The sequence below is a fragment of the Vigna unguiculata genome, chromosome 2 (genome assembly GCF_037176805.1).
Source record: "Vigna unguiculata cultivar grain cowpea cultivar isolate G323 ecotype 2 chromosome 2, ASM3717680v1, whole genome shotgun sequence".
Taxonomy (NCBI): Eukaryota; Viridiplantae; Streptophyta; class Magnoliopsida; order Fabales; family Fabaceae; genus Vigna; species Vigna unguiculata.
The window spans coordinates 20632200-20644373 of NC_140793.1; the positions used below are offsets into that span (position 1 = coordinate 20632200).

Sequence of the window (12174 nt, forward strand, 5' to 3'; positions counted from 1 at the left end):
CACGTGGCACGTTGACTAACGGTGTTAGTCAACTTCGTTTGAAAAGGACCTAATTGAAGCACTTTTTCAAAAGTTTGGATGCAATTGGCACTTTTTTAAAACTGAGTACCTATTTAACACACTAGCTCCAAACTGGGTACTGTACGAGTAATTATACCTATATATATATATATATATATATATATATATATATATATATATATATATATATATATATATATATATATATATATATGTTTGTTTAACTGTTAGCTCATCCTATCTGTTTGTGTTTGGCGATGATCGTGTATACGGTACATGGGAGCAAATGATGTTGCAGATGGATTTGGTGAGGCCTAGAGACGGAGTGGGGATGGACTGGGAGAAAAGAGCTTTTCAGAATTTTTATGTTTTATGGTTTTTGAATAAGATTTTAATCTTTATATTATCAAACTTGATTTGGTAATTGAGTTTCATATTTTTGGATTGAGGTGTTCCATAAGGACATAATGATGTTTAAATTTTCCGTGTTTTTGGGAAATGATGTTTCAATAAATGACACATATTTAATGTTTTCTTTATTTTATTATTTAAATTTGTAATATCCGTTCAGGATATTACACATACTTATTCTTTTAGTCACTTGCTAGAGCATCCCAAGAGGTCCCTTTAGCACCCATTTCTCTAGAGTTGGCCTAATCTCTCTTAGAGCTCCATAAACAACTTTCATCCCACCATTAAATCACTAAAACCGAGAGCCATTTTCTCTAAACATTAAGCTTCCGCGAATCCACCATTCACCATAGTCACCATTAGGGCTGGGCATAATTTACTAAACTATACTAAACTATAGTTAATTGTACTATATATATTAAACTAAAGTATACTAAACTATTCATAATAATAATTGAACTGTATTATAAAATAGTTCAGTTTTAAAAAACTAAACTTATGTTAAGTTAACTAAGTTAACTATTGAACTATAGTAAATTGAAAGAGCAAAATACCTCAAATAAAATATTGGTATTAAGATAAGAATTGGACTTATGTATTTTGTGTCTTACGTTCTATTCTTTCTCTTTCATATTGAAATATTTATTTTATTTTGTCTTAAATTTTTTATTTACTCTTTCTTTGAGAAAAATATAAAATATTTATAATTAATTTATTAAAAAAAATTATAAATTAATTCAAGATCTTATTTTATTTTGAATGAATTTTACTATGTAATGTTCTTTTTATGTTATGATTTTACAGAAGTTATTTCTAAAAATTAAATTTTGTGACAGCTAACATTTTTATAATTTTTTAATTATATTCTTAAATATTGAAATTAGTATAATAAATATAAATATTGGTACTAACGTATTTTTTATTTTAAAATCTTATGTAATATTATTTTTTAGTTTTATATTATGTGGCGTCAACTTTTTTAAAGAGAATTATTTTTAAAAAATTCTTAAAAAATATAAAAAGTTATTGATTCGTTGCTTCACGAAATATATTTTAGAACTTCATAAAATTTCTAGAACATTTTTCACACAAATATTAATGAATACAAATGTTAAAAAAAATATTAATTTTGAGAATTTTCTAAAATAAATCCTTTTAAAAAATTTGACGCAACATAATAAATATTGTAAAACTAAAAAGTAATATTACATAAGATTTTAAAATATAAAAAATAAGTGAATACCGATATTTATATTTATTATATTAATTTTAATATTTTAATTACATTTTAAGTTACGGAAAACTTTAAGATAAATAAAAAAATTATAAAAATGTTAATTGGTATATTGAAGTATGATGCATATTTCAAGTATTATTTCCTAAGCACTTTCAAATTATAAACTTTAGAATATTATTGTGTAGTACAATCATATGTAATTAGTGCAATTCAATTCAAAATAGTGTAATTAAGTTCAAAAATAGTGCAATTCAGTTCAAAATCAATGCAATTCGATTCAAAAATAGTACAATTCAGTTCAAAAATAGTGAAGTTTATTCAAAATCAGTGCAATTCGGTTCAAAAATGATTCAAAAATAATGTAGTTAAGTTAAAAATTAGTGCAGTTCAGTTCAAAAATAGTGCAGTTCAGTTCTGACGTAGTGCAGTTCATAAAACAGTTCAATTTATATTATAGTGCAGTGCAGTTCAGTTCAATTCAGTTTATTTTTAAGAATAACAGTTCAGTTCATCTAAACTGTTTTTCAGTTCAGTGCAGTTCATACGAACAGTTTTTTAGTTCAATGCAGTTTTTGGTAGTACAGTGCAGTTTGATTTATTTTGTCCAGTCCCTCACCATTTCAAGCTTTGGCCCAACCTAGCTTTGGCTCAAGGGTTGGGGTTCTGCCACTGTTTGGACTAAGGGTATACAAACATTTAAGAAGATGAGGATGCAATATGCAAGGTTTACATGGTAATCACACTAAATGAGCAAATAAATTTATTTATTCAGTCACATTTCTATGAGTTTTATTACTTTAGTTCTGATCGATATGGTTTGTATGACATTATTAAGATTGTATTTGAAAATATGTGTTTGGCAATTCTAATTATGCAGGTTTTATTATGTGAGTAGGAAACCAAATAATCTTAAAAGAAAAAAAAAACACTTTCTCCAATGGTCGTTATCATAACCTGCTTAATAAAAAGTTCATTTTCTACGTCAATTATGGTTGTAATATATATAGAAAGTTCCATTTTCTATGACGCTTGGGCACACACCCATCATAAAAGGTTAGCTTTAATTACGAATATATTTTTTATGTGGTTATCTTATAGCTGACATGAAAAATAAATTTTTTATGACAAGTCCAAAGAATGTAGACTTTCAAAACTGATATAGAAAATGAAAATTTTTTGTCAATAATATACATGTTAACTCTTCGTAGCCAACACTAGTGTTATAATTGTAGAGGACTTTTATCTATTGAGTACAATATTTATATAAGAAAAACTATTGAAGGTTGCCATAATTTCAACACGGTTCTATTATTATTTTTTTTTTTCCAAAATGAATAGCCACCCACACTATTGTTACTGAAACAGTGGTAATCTTAACCTTTGATACTATCAAGAGATTGCTTCATGCTATTAGATTTGTATATACATTCGGATTCGGAGACGAAACTAACACATTAATTTCAAACAAAAATGTAAAGGTGGCACGGTCCATGCAGCCTTTTTCATCCTCTCTTATTTTCTGTTTAACAAGGGAACACTGGTTGGTGTCGGTAAAGAAGGTCTCTTTACAAACCTCCCTTTCATTCTGGGTCTTTTCTCCGCATTCTTCTTTCGAACCTCATACCTTATTTTTTTCGAGAACAACCTCTTACGTCGCTTTTCTCTATATCTTAATACTCTTGCTTCTCTTCCCTCCTCTGCCATTGTTGAATGACACCCAGATAATTCACTTACTTCCCCACAAGGATGGTAAAACTCGACTCCACATGTTCCCTGTTAATAGATTAGTATTAATAATACACTATTACTATAAAAACTTTCAAACATCATCAAATCACCTATTGTTATAAGATGCTTGACTTCTGAAAAATTATATTAAAAGTACAATTAGAGCAATCGTTAGAAAACTAACTGCATAAGAAAAATCGGAATGAAACTGTATTAAAATGTTGAAAATATAATTTAAGTAATTGTATGTTATCCAAGTTCATCATGGAAGAAAATGAATAAATAAAAATTAAACCAATGTAAGAAAAAACAATCATAAAGGGTAATTAAAGCCAAGTGATTGTAGTCATACCATGCAATGAGACGAAAACTGCTGAGTGCCCAAGTCTGGTTTATGAGCAGTAGTCCATGGGGATTTTTGGCTCTTCCAAGCACTGATTACAGCCTCATAATCTAACTGCAACAATAGAATCTTCTTCTTCAGCTGATCATTTTCTTTAAGTACTTGCTGGTTCTTATCCAACTCAACAACCTTTTCTTTCACGTCTTCACATGTCAACGAAAAATTCAACTCCTTGCCACAATGAAATCCCAATTCAAGCGCCTCGTCCTCCACCTTCACATTCTCACCGTCCACACAACACTCCCAAGAAGCATGCTCCTCCACCTCCTTGGTACCCACCAGCTCCAACTCTTCCATTCCCACAAACTCACTCTCTAGCCCCTTCCCCAACAAACTCTCAACATCGGCACTAAACTCCGCAATCTCAATCGCGCTTTCACATCCTAACAAATCAACTTTCCTCTCATCGGTCACGGATACCCCTTGTTCCGATGAAGGAGTTGCGGGCACTCTATAAAGAAGCTGATCCATGCTCTCTTCACGGGAATTCGTATTCGTGTCTTGGGGACACACTTCCGGTACCACATTGAAGGCGCTCTTGAGACTCTTCTTAGTGTGCTTCCCGTGACGTGGTGTTCGGGGTTTCTTGGTGAACCCTTTGTGCCACGATGGAGCACCAATGTTACTCTTTGCAGCAGATAAGGTATTGCTGGAGTTAATGTGGGAAATGATTTTCAGGCGAACGCGGTGGTGCCTACGCGCTAATGGGTTCGCTGAGTGAACGGAAGAGTCACAAGCTTGGCAGAGGAACGCGTCGTCCGCGGCACAGTACCAACGCGCTCGATTTCTTATGCAGCAATCGCAGGCTCTTGCCGTTTTTGCGCCAACGGCGTTTCCCTTGTTCTTATTGGAAGACATAATTGCTTACAGGAACAAAATTGTGAGAGGGAGATCGGAGCCTACGACGACTGAGAATCGAATCAGGTGACCAGTGATGTTGGGTGGGTTTCCGAACAAAACAACATTGGGTTTGATTGGATTATCGGAATTTCTGGGAAGTTTCTGAATGCTGCTTAGGTGGGGAAAGGTTGTTCCAGAAAATATGAAGAGAGAGTGGAACACAATTATAATGTAATAATCATGATGATAGATGAATGATGCTGTGAGGGGGAACGGGTGCGTGTGTGTGAGTCAGCTTGTCCTACAAGCAGCACTTTTCCTGCAGGAGTTGGACCCTCTTTTTTGTTATTTTCTTTCTTATTTTTCTTGATAACACTGGAGGATCTAAATTAGTAAATGTACATTTTTTTTAGTTGTTGCTTGCTATGGTTAATAATATAAAGCAAAACTCTTACCCAGAGTGTTATAGAAATTGTTGGTAATATTTTTTTAATTAGATTAAAATTTTATATTTTAATAATTTTCTTAATAAATAATTTCACTAAACACATCTTATCTTAATTTACCATATACAAAAGCATAATTCTCCGATATAATTTGGACTACAGTGTGATTTATAATCAATTTTTTTTCTATAAAAATAAAAAATAATCTTATCTTAAAAGTAAAGTTATTTATGCCAAGTTGTTTAATTTAATATACTAGTTGAGTTATTTATGTATATATGAGTTTTAAAAGTAATGGATAACAATATATTTTCATTTTAATTTGTGATCTCATGTATAACTTTTATTTAAATATATTTTTTTAAATAATAAAAATATTTGAATTCAAGCATACTATTATTACTATCACTTGTGTTTACGTAAATTATATAATTACTAATTAATAGATAATAAACACGTTTTCCTCATATTACTGTTTAATATTTTAAATATATTTTTGTTTTTAGAAGAAAATTACGAAAATTAAAAAAAAAAAATATATATATATATATATATATATATATATATATATATATATATATATATATATATATATATATTAATTTGAGGAATACTGACGAAGAAATATATCTATGATTTTAATTCTTCCTGTTATTGTGGGGCATTTTACATTCAAATTTCTTGAAAAAAAAGAAGTTATTATTGTAATTTTCTCATGAATTTTTTCTGTGAAATATACATATGAACTTCATCCAACATTACTTAACTGAATTCTCTTTAAATTTGATTGTTACTATATATATATATATATATATATATATATATATATATATATATATATATATATATATATATATATATATATATATATATATATATATATATATATATATATATATATATATATATATATATATTTAAGTCTTTCTGATTTTTTTTATACTTTTTACATTCAAATATTAGCAAGTTTTTAGTTAATTTCTTTCATCTAACTAGTATTAATTAGTTTACTTAATTATATTTTGTTGTATTTTCTTAATAGAAAGGTCTATTCGGTTTAAAAATAGATTTCTTAAAAAAAAAATAGTATTTTATTTACTTTTAATATAATAATATATGCATTATATACTATAATTGTAGAACATTATCTACATAATTTATTCTGCATTGATTTCATGTGAAAAAAAGTTTATCTCTAGGATTCAAGAAACTTATCTATAATTATTAATTACAATAAAATCACCTATAAAGGCTTAGGTCTATGTATCAAGTCCAAAATTATCTCTTCAAATTATTTGTTCGATCCAGAGACATTATTTCATATGGTTGGGTCGGCCTATGGTCACATATCAAATGTAATTTAGATAAATAAAGATAAATGAGTTTATTAATATGTTAAAATTAATAATATTTTCCTATGAGGATGCTAATTATTTTATAATTATTGTACTGTAGACATACTAATTATGATAATATATCTCAGTTTTGTATTACATAACAATATCAAATGCAATAACAAGGTTAATATCAATTACATATGATTATATATACTATTTTTTTAATTTAATTATAATTGTACATACACAGTTGAAACTAAATTGTTTATTTATAAATTTATATTTGTAACCAACATTTTGGTCGAATTATCTTATTTTATTTTGGTTCATTTTTGAGTGATAGATCTAATGAGTTTATTAAGGTATCATAAACAATTTTTTAATTAATTAAAATGTAATAAAAAAAGTATAATGAAATCATGCATCTTTAAAGTAAAAACATAAAATGCATATATTTTAAAAACATGAAGTAAAATAGTGAATAAGATAAAATAGCATGACAGAAATTGTATTTTAGTTTATTTTCATTTTAGGTATTTGTATGAGTACACTTTGATAGACTAAATTATTTTCTTATGTTATATTGTTGTTATTGCTCTTAAGAAGCTGACAACGACAGGAGACGGGTAGAGAAAGTGAGGATTAATTTTAGCTGACATGGTCCCGTTGTCGGTGACACTGCCATACAAAGTTGAAGCTGAAACAATATTAGGAAGAGAAGAGGAATAGATACAAAAGGTTTTGGGACCACTTGGTATAAAATTCGGATAGGGTAGTGAACCATCTTGTTCAAATTTCTATTATTAGAAAAAAAAAAATGTAGAGGAAAACTGTGTGATCCCATCAAAGGAAGCTCATGTTCACACCATCATGTGAAATCTCTGAGATAAGAAATCCAACCTATAAGATGACAGAAATTTGGATGAAGTATATGAGCACAGCCAATTGAAAATCAGATAAGATTTTAGAAGAAAAAACTATTTTCCTTTTACTTGGATGAATGTGCATTTATATCTCCTAAAAAGTTAAATCCATTCAGAATCTTAGGTTAATTAAATTAAATTTAAAACAAACCGATAAAATCAAATTATGATTAATTCAATTCTTATATTCATGATTTGTAAATTCAATAAACTCTAATCTAATATGTATTTTTTTTCATAAATTATCATTTTTTTTTTCTTTTAAGAAGTTAATATCAAAATTAAAGCTAGAGTTTAAATCGTCAGTAATTATTGATGTCTAAATCCATCACTAATTATCTATTTGAAATTATCAACATTTATTTTTTTTCTCAATAAAATTTATCGGTAAATATAACAATTTTCAATAGATGACCCAACCGTAGAAAATCCAATAATAGACAACAAACCACCAGACGACCTATCACCAAACAAAAGATAAGAGAGTGCTTTAAACGACTTCAAAAACAACTCACAAGACACACTTAAGGAAGAAAGAGAACCTTCAACTCATATAAAGAAAAATCATCCATAAGAGGCTATAATAGATTATCCAAGGAAGGAGTAACAATAAGATCAAGATGAAGGACCAAGAGGCAATGATATCTCAATTTGAACCCAAAAATGTGGATAAAGCTCTAAAAGGCAAGAGTTTGACTTAAGTAATGAAGGAAAAGCTAAATTAATTCGAAAAGAATGAAGTTTGAACACTAGTAAGTCCACCAAAAAAGAAAACCATTATAAAAGTAAAATAGGTGTACAAGAACAAGCTATAACACTAGTGAAAAATGAGAATTTATGATGACTTATTATGACAGGTATAAGCCACCTATCATAATAAGTTGATCGGTGACATTTTTGTAATAAAAGTAACAGTTATTATGACTGGTAAAAAGGGATATGTCAAATTAAGTGAAAAGAGAAAACTTATTATGACAGGTGCAGAGGACCTACCATATCATTCTTTCTCCAGAAGTATCCTTTCTTTCTCAAACAGTCATGTTGCCTTCCCGTTTCGCGTTGCCATCGCCGCTCTGTTCACCGTGCCATTCGTCGCACCGATCATTGCACTGTTTGCGCACCGGTTGGCGCATTGTTTGCGCGTTGTTCGCGCACCGTTCCTGGTTGCCGCATTGGTGATTTGCCTCCCTTTGGAGAGGTTTTCCTTCTTTTCTTCACTTAATTTGCACATGTGTGTTGGGATATGGTTCTACTTTGGAGTGAGTGAGAGATGTTTTGCTCTAAATCTTGTTGCTAGACTGTAAGAACTAAGAATCCATATCTTATGTGTCTTGTTATGTCTTTAAATAAAAGTAATACATAAAAATGCTTGGTTTCTAGCTCATGTCATATTGTTGTTTGTAACTAGAAGACATGAAATGTTGAAACTATATTTAAATAAATTGAAGCCAGTAACATTGTTGAAAACGACCCTCGATATTTAAATCAAATAGTCAAAAGTAGACACATGTCTGACTGCCATTTAAGTTCTAATATAAGACATATTATAATTATTTGTATTTGGTTTATAATGTCGACGTCAATTGGGGAGCTATGGGTATGGGTATTACGTCATGAAACACATGCATACAATTATATGTACAAACATTATTGACTCATGGAATAAGGTAACAAAAAATTGACTAAATACTTATGTAATTGTTAATTACAACATTGTTTAACTTCATTATGCTTTTTGTAGATTTTTAATGATTCATCCTCATTGGAAGGTAGAGAGGTGGAAGAAATTAGAACCAAGTGGGTTTCCTTTCTTTTGAGTGTTGTTGATAACTTGTAGAAAGCTTAATTTTATAGTACTTACAATCTTTTTTAGAGTATTTGTAAAAGTTGTCAAGATTTTAGGTTTATTATATACAATTTCAATTTTTGAGTTTGTTAGACAACTTAATTGTATGGAATTGGTTTGGTTTAGAATTGTTTTGTCTGGTGATATGAAAGTTATTTGTAGGTGAATTGAATGGAAAGGAAAATGGTAAAATAGAAAAATCATAAAAAAAATTGACTTACTATGACATAGTTTGCACTACCTATCATAATAATCTTAACTTATTATGACGTACTTTGCATTACCTGTCATAGTAAGTTGGACTTATTATGATAGGTTTTACAAAAAATTGTTATAGTAAGTTCACTAATTGTCCCAGCATCGTCCACTTGTGCGGTGGTAAGTTAAACTTATTATGACTGTTAATCGAACGCCTATCATAGTAAGTCTGACTTACTATGGTAGGTTTCTGTAGCGTCATAAAAAGCGCGCATTTTCTATGACTCCTGAAACTATGACACCAGAATACCTATCATAGTAAGCTTGTTTTACCTGTCATAATAAGCCCATTTTCCAGTAGTGTAACAAATAAGGTAAGTGATAACATTGTCGTTGACACGATCAAGTTAATACTATTTATCTATAACAACTTTATTATTATTTAGAAAGTAGTCAACAAAATAGAAAGGTGCAATGTGAGTATAGGTGTGAAAGATTTTGGTAAGTTTTGTTAATAGGCACAAAGTAAGTATAGGTAATATTGGCTTGTGGCTTTAAGAATTGATAAAGGATGTGTATGTGTGAGCATGAGGATATTGTTTGTGTTGTAGCAGGGAATTATGTGCATGAAATTGAAGGTTAAAAGATAAGGAATAAAGTACTACGAAGGTTTATGCATGGTGAATGGTCATTTGGTATTTCTTTTATGTTTGAGTGCTTTTGAAGTGACCAAAATATGTGTTTTACGCTTTTTTTTTTCATATTCTCGGCAAGTGTGTTTTTTTTTTCTATGCAGTTTTTTAAATATTGAGTTTCCTAGTTTGTTAACTGTTGAATTGAACCGAACTTATTACAATTGATCGGTAACATGTTGTTCTCTCATTTGACCATTGTGATGTTCCTTTGGATGATTGTAGTTTAAGAAATCTGCACTGCATGACATTGTTTTTCGTAATCTGGGCGAGTGTGTTTTTTTTTTGTCTGTGCAGTTTGAGTAAAATTGAGTTTCTAGGTTTGTTAATCATTTGAATTGACTAAAATTATTATAGTTGATTGGTAACATGTTGTTCTTCAATTTGACTGTTGTGATATTTGTTTGGATGTTTGTAGTTTAAGAAATGTATCACAAAATATTGCAAAGTTTTGGTAAAATTAACTTTTCCGATTCTTTAACCGTTGGATTGAGCTGGAATTTTGAGAGTTGATCGGTAACATGTTCTTCTACAGTTTGACTAGTGTGATATTCGTTTGGAGCTCTATAGCTGGAGATTAATGCCACACACGATTGTTGTTTTTCTTTCCTTGTTATATTGTGTTGATACTTTTTTGTGTTAAATTGTGACAGGTCCTTCTTTGCAATATACAAGATGTTTGGACATGATGAGTTGATGTATGGTTGATTATGTGATATGATATGATATGATATGTATATGTGGACGTATACGACGAGACAATATGAATTCTCTAATAATTGTAAAGTCAAAATGGTTCTTTAACATAGAGGGTTTTGTTGAGTAAGGGTAAAAGGGTTTCTTTCAGTCATTTGTTGTTGGCATGAGCTTAGCAAGAGTACTCTTACCCAAGACTTTGTTGAGCGAATAGAATTGTTGCTTGTAAGTCTATGGAAAGTAGGGGAAATGCCCTTTCCGAGAGGCATTTGTGCATAAGAAAGGTAGAGTGGTTGGTTATGAGATAATGTAATACCGTTTAATATTACTTGGTAGTAATATGTTGATTATTTAATGTTGTGGTTTTATGGAACATGTGATGGGTTCTTATCTTGGATGATGTTATGCATATATTGTGATAATACAAGGTGAGTTGGATGTTATCTAGTTAGTTAGATCACCCTTGCTTTTGGGTATTGTTTGTGTTTGTGCGATGATTCTATAACATGTGTCTTATACGGGAACAACTTTTGATGCAGGTACTAGTGGAGATGCATAACTGTGAAGAGCTCGTGGGAAAGCTTTTGGGATTTTTAATGAGAAACATTAGGAAATGTTTTTATTTCAATAAGATGTAATAGTTTAACTATTTTAGAAGTTTGATTTTGAAAGAATTTGTATTAAACCAGTTTGTTTTATTTCAATGATGTTTTATTTTGGATAATAAAGTGTTATTCGGATGAAAATTCTAAAAAGTGGCTTATGAAAAAGAAATTATGAAGTATCCTATTTAATAGGATGGTATCAGAGTTTTATATTTTTAAATTTTGACCATAATAAAATTACATGTGACATCTTGAAAGGGGTATTACATTTGTGGTATTAGAACCTAATTTTCAAAAAATTTTGGAGTTGTCGGAGAGTGAGCTCATTGCATTTTTGTCATGCATCCTTTGTAGACTTTCTTGGTATGTGATTATTATGAAAATATCATATTAAAGATGACAATAGTTTCATTTGTGTGTGTGTGTGTATCTTTTATTTCAGCCCCTAGGCTGACCCTGGCATCCTATAGAGCTAGGCCCCATTTTCGTGGCCCATTTATCAGGGGGCTTTTTCAAAGTCCTTGGCCCCCAAAGCCCCAAGCCGGTGGGTCTAGACAAGATAGGACCGAGTCAACCCCTCAGATAGCTCTTTGTTCAAAAAACAAGGGAAACACATCTTCATTCAAAATTATTCTTCTTCTTAAATTTCTTCGCCCAAGCTCAAGCCAATATCTTCCCCAACTGCCATCATCTATGGCGGAGCTTGATGGCAGCATACAAAGGTACATGACGGTGGTGATAGTGATAGTGATAGAAGAGGAGAATCGAGAATTTTCAACGAAAAAGTGATA

The 12174-nt window shown here is 30.1% G+C and overlaps 1 protein-coding gene across 1 annotated transcript; it reads right to left on the reverse strand.

Moving 5' to 3' along the window:
* Positions 1-2965: 2965 nt before the first annotated feature.
* LOC114173052 (zinc finger protein CONSTANS-LIKE 16-like) lies at positions 2966-4822 on the reverse strand. Its single transcript, XM_028057250.2, has 2 exons — positions 3750-4822; positions 2966-3442 (listed from the first exon to the last, which is right to left on the reverse strand). The coding sequence occupies exons 1-2, from the start codon at positions 4656-4658 to the stop codon at positions 3182-3184; spliced, it is 1170 nt and encodes a 389-aa protein (XP_027913051.2). The 5' UTR covers positions 4659-4822; the 3' UTR covers positions 2966-3181.
* Between the last annotated feature and the right edge of the window lie 7352 nt (positions 4823-12174).

Excerpts from the sequence above, each read along its gene's own strand:
- LOC114173052 (XM_028057250.2), bottom strand. The coding sequence starts at position 4,658 with ATGTCTTCCAATAAGAACAAGGGAAACGCCGTTGGCGCAAAAACGGCA. Across the intron at positions 3,443-3,749 it reads AGTTTTCGTCTCATTGCATG|GGAACATGTGGAGTCGAGTT; the intron begins GTATGACTACAA and ends ATCTATTAACAG.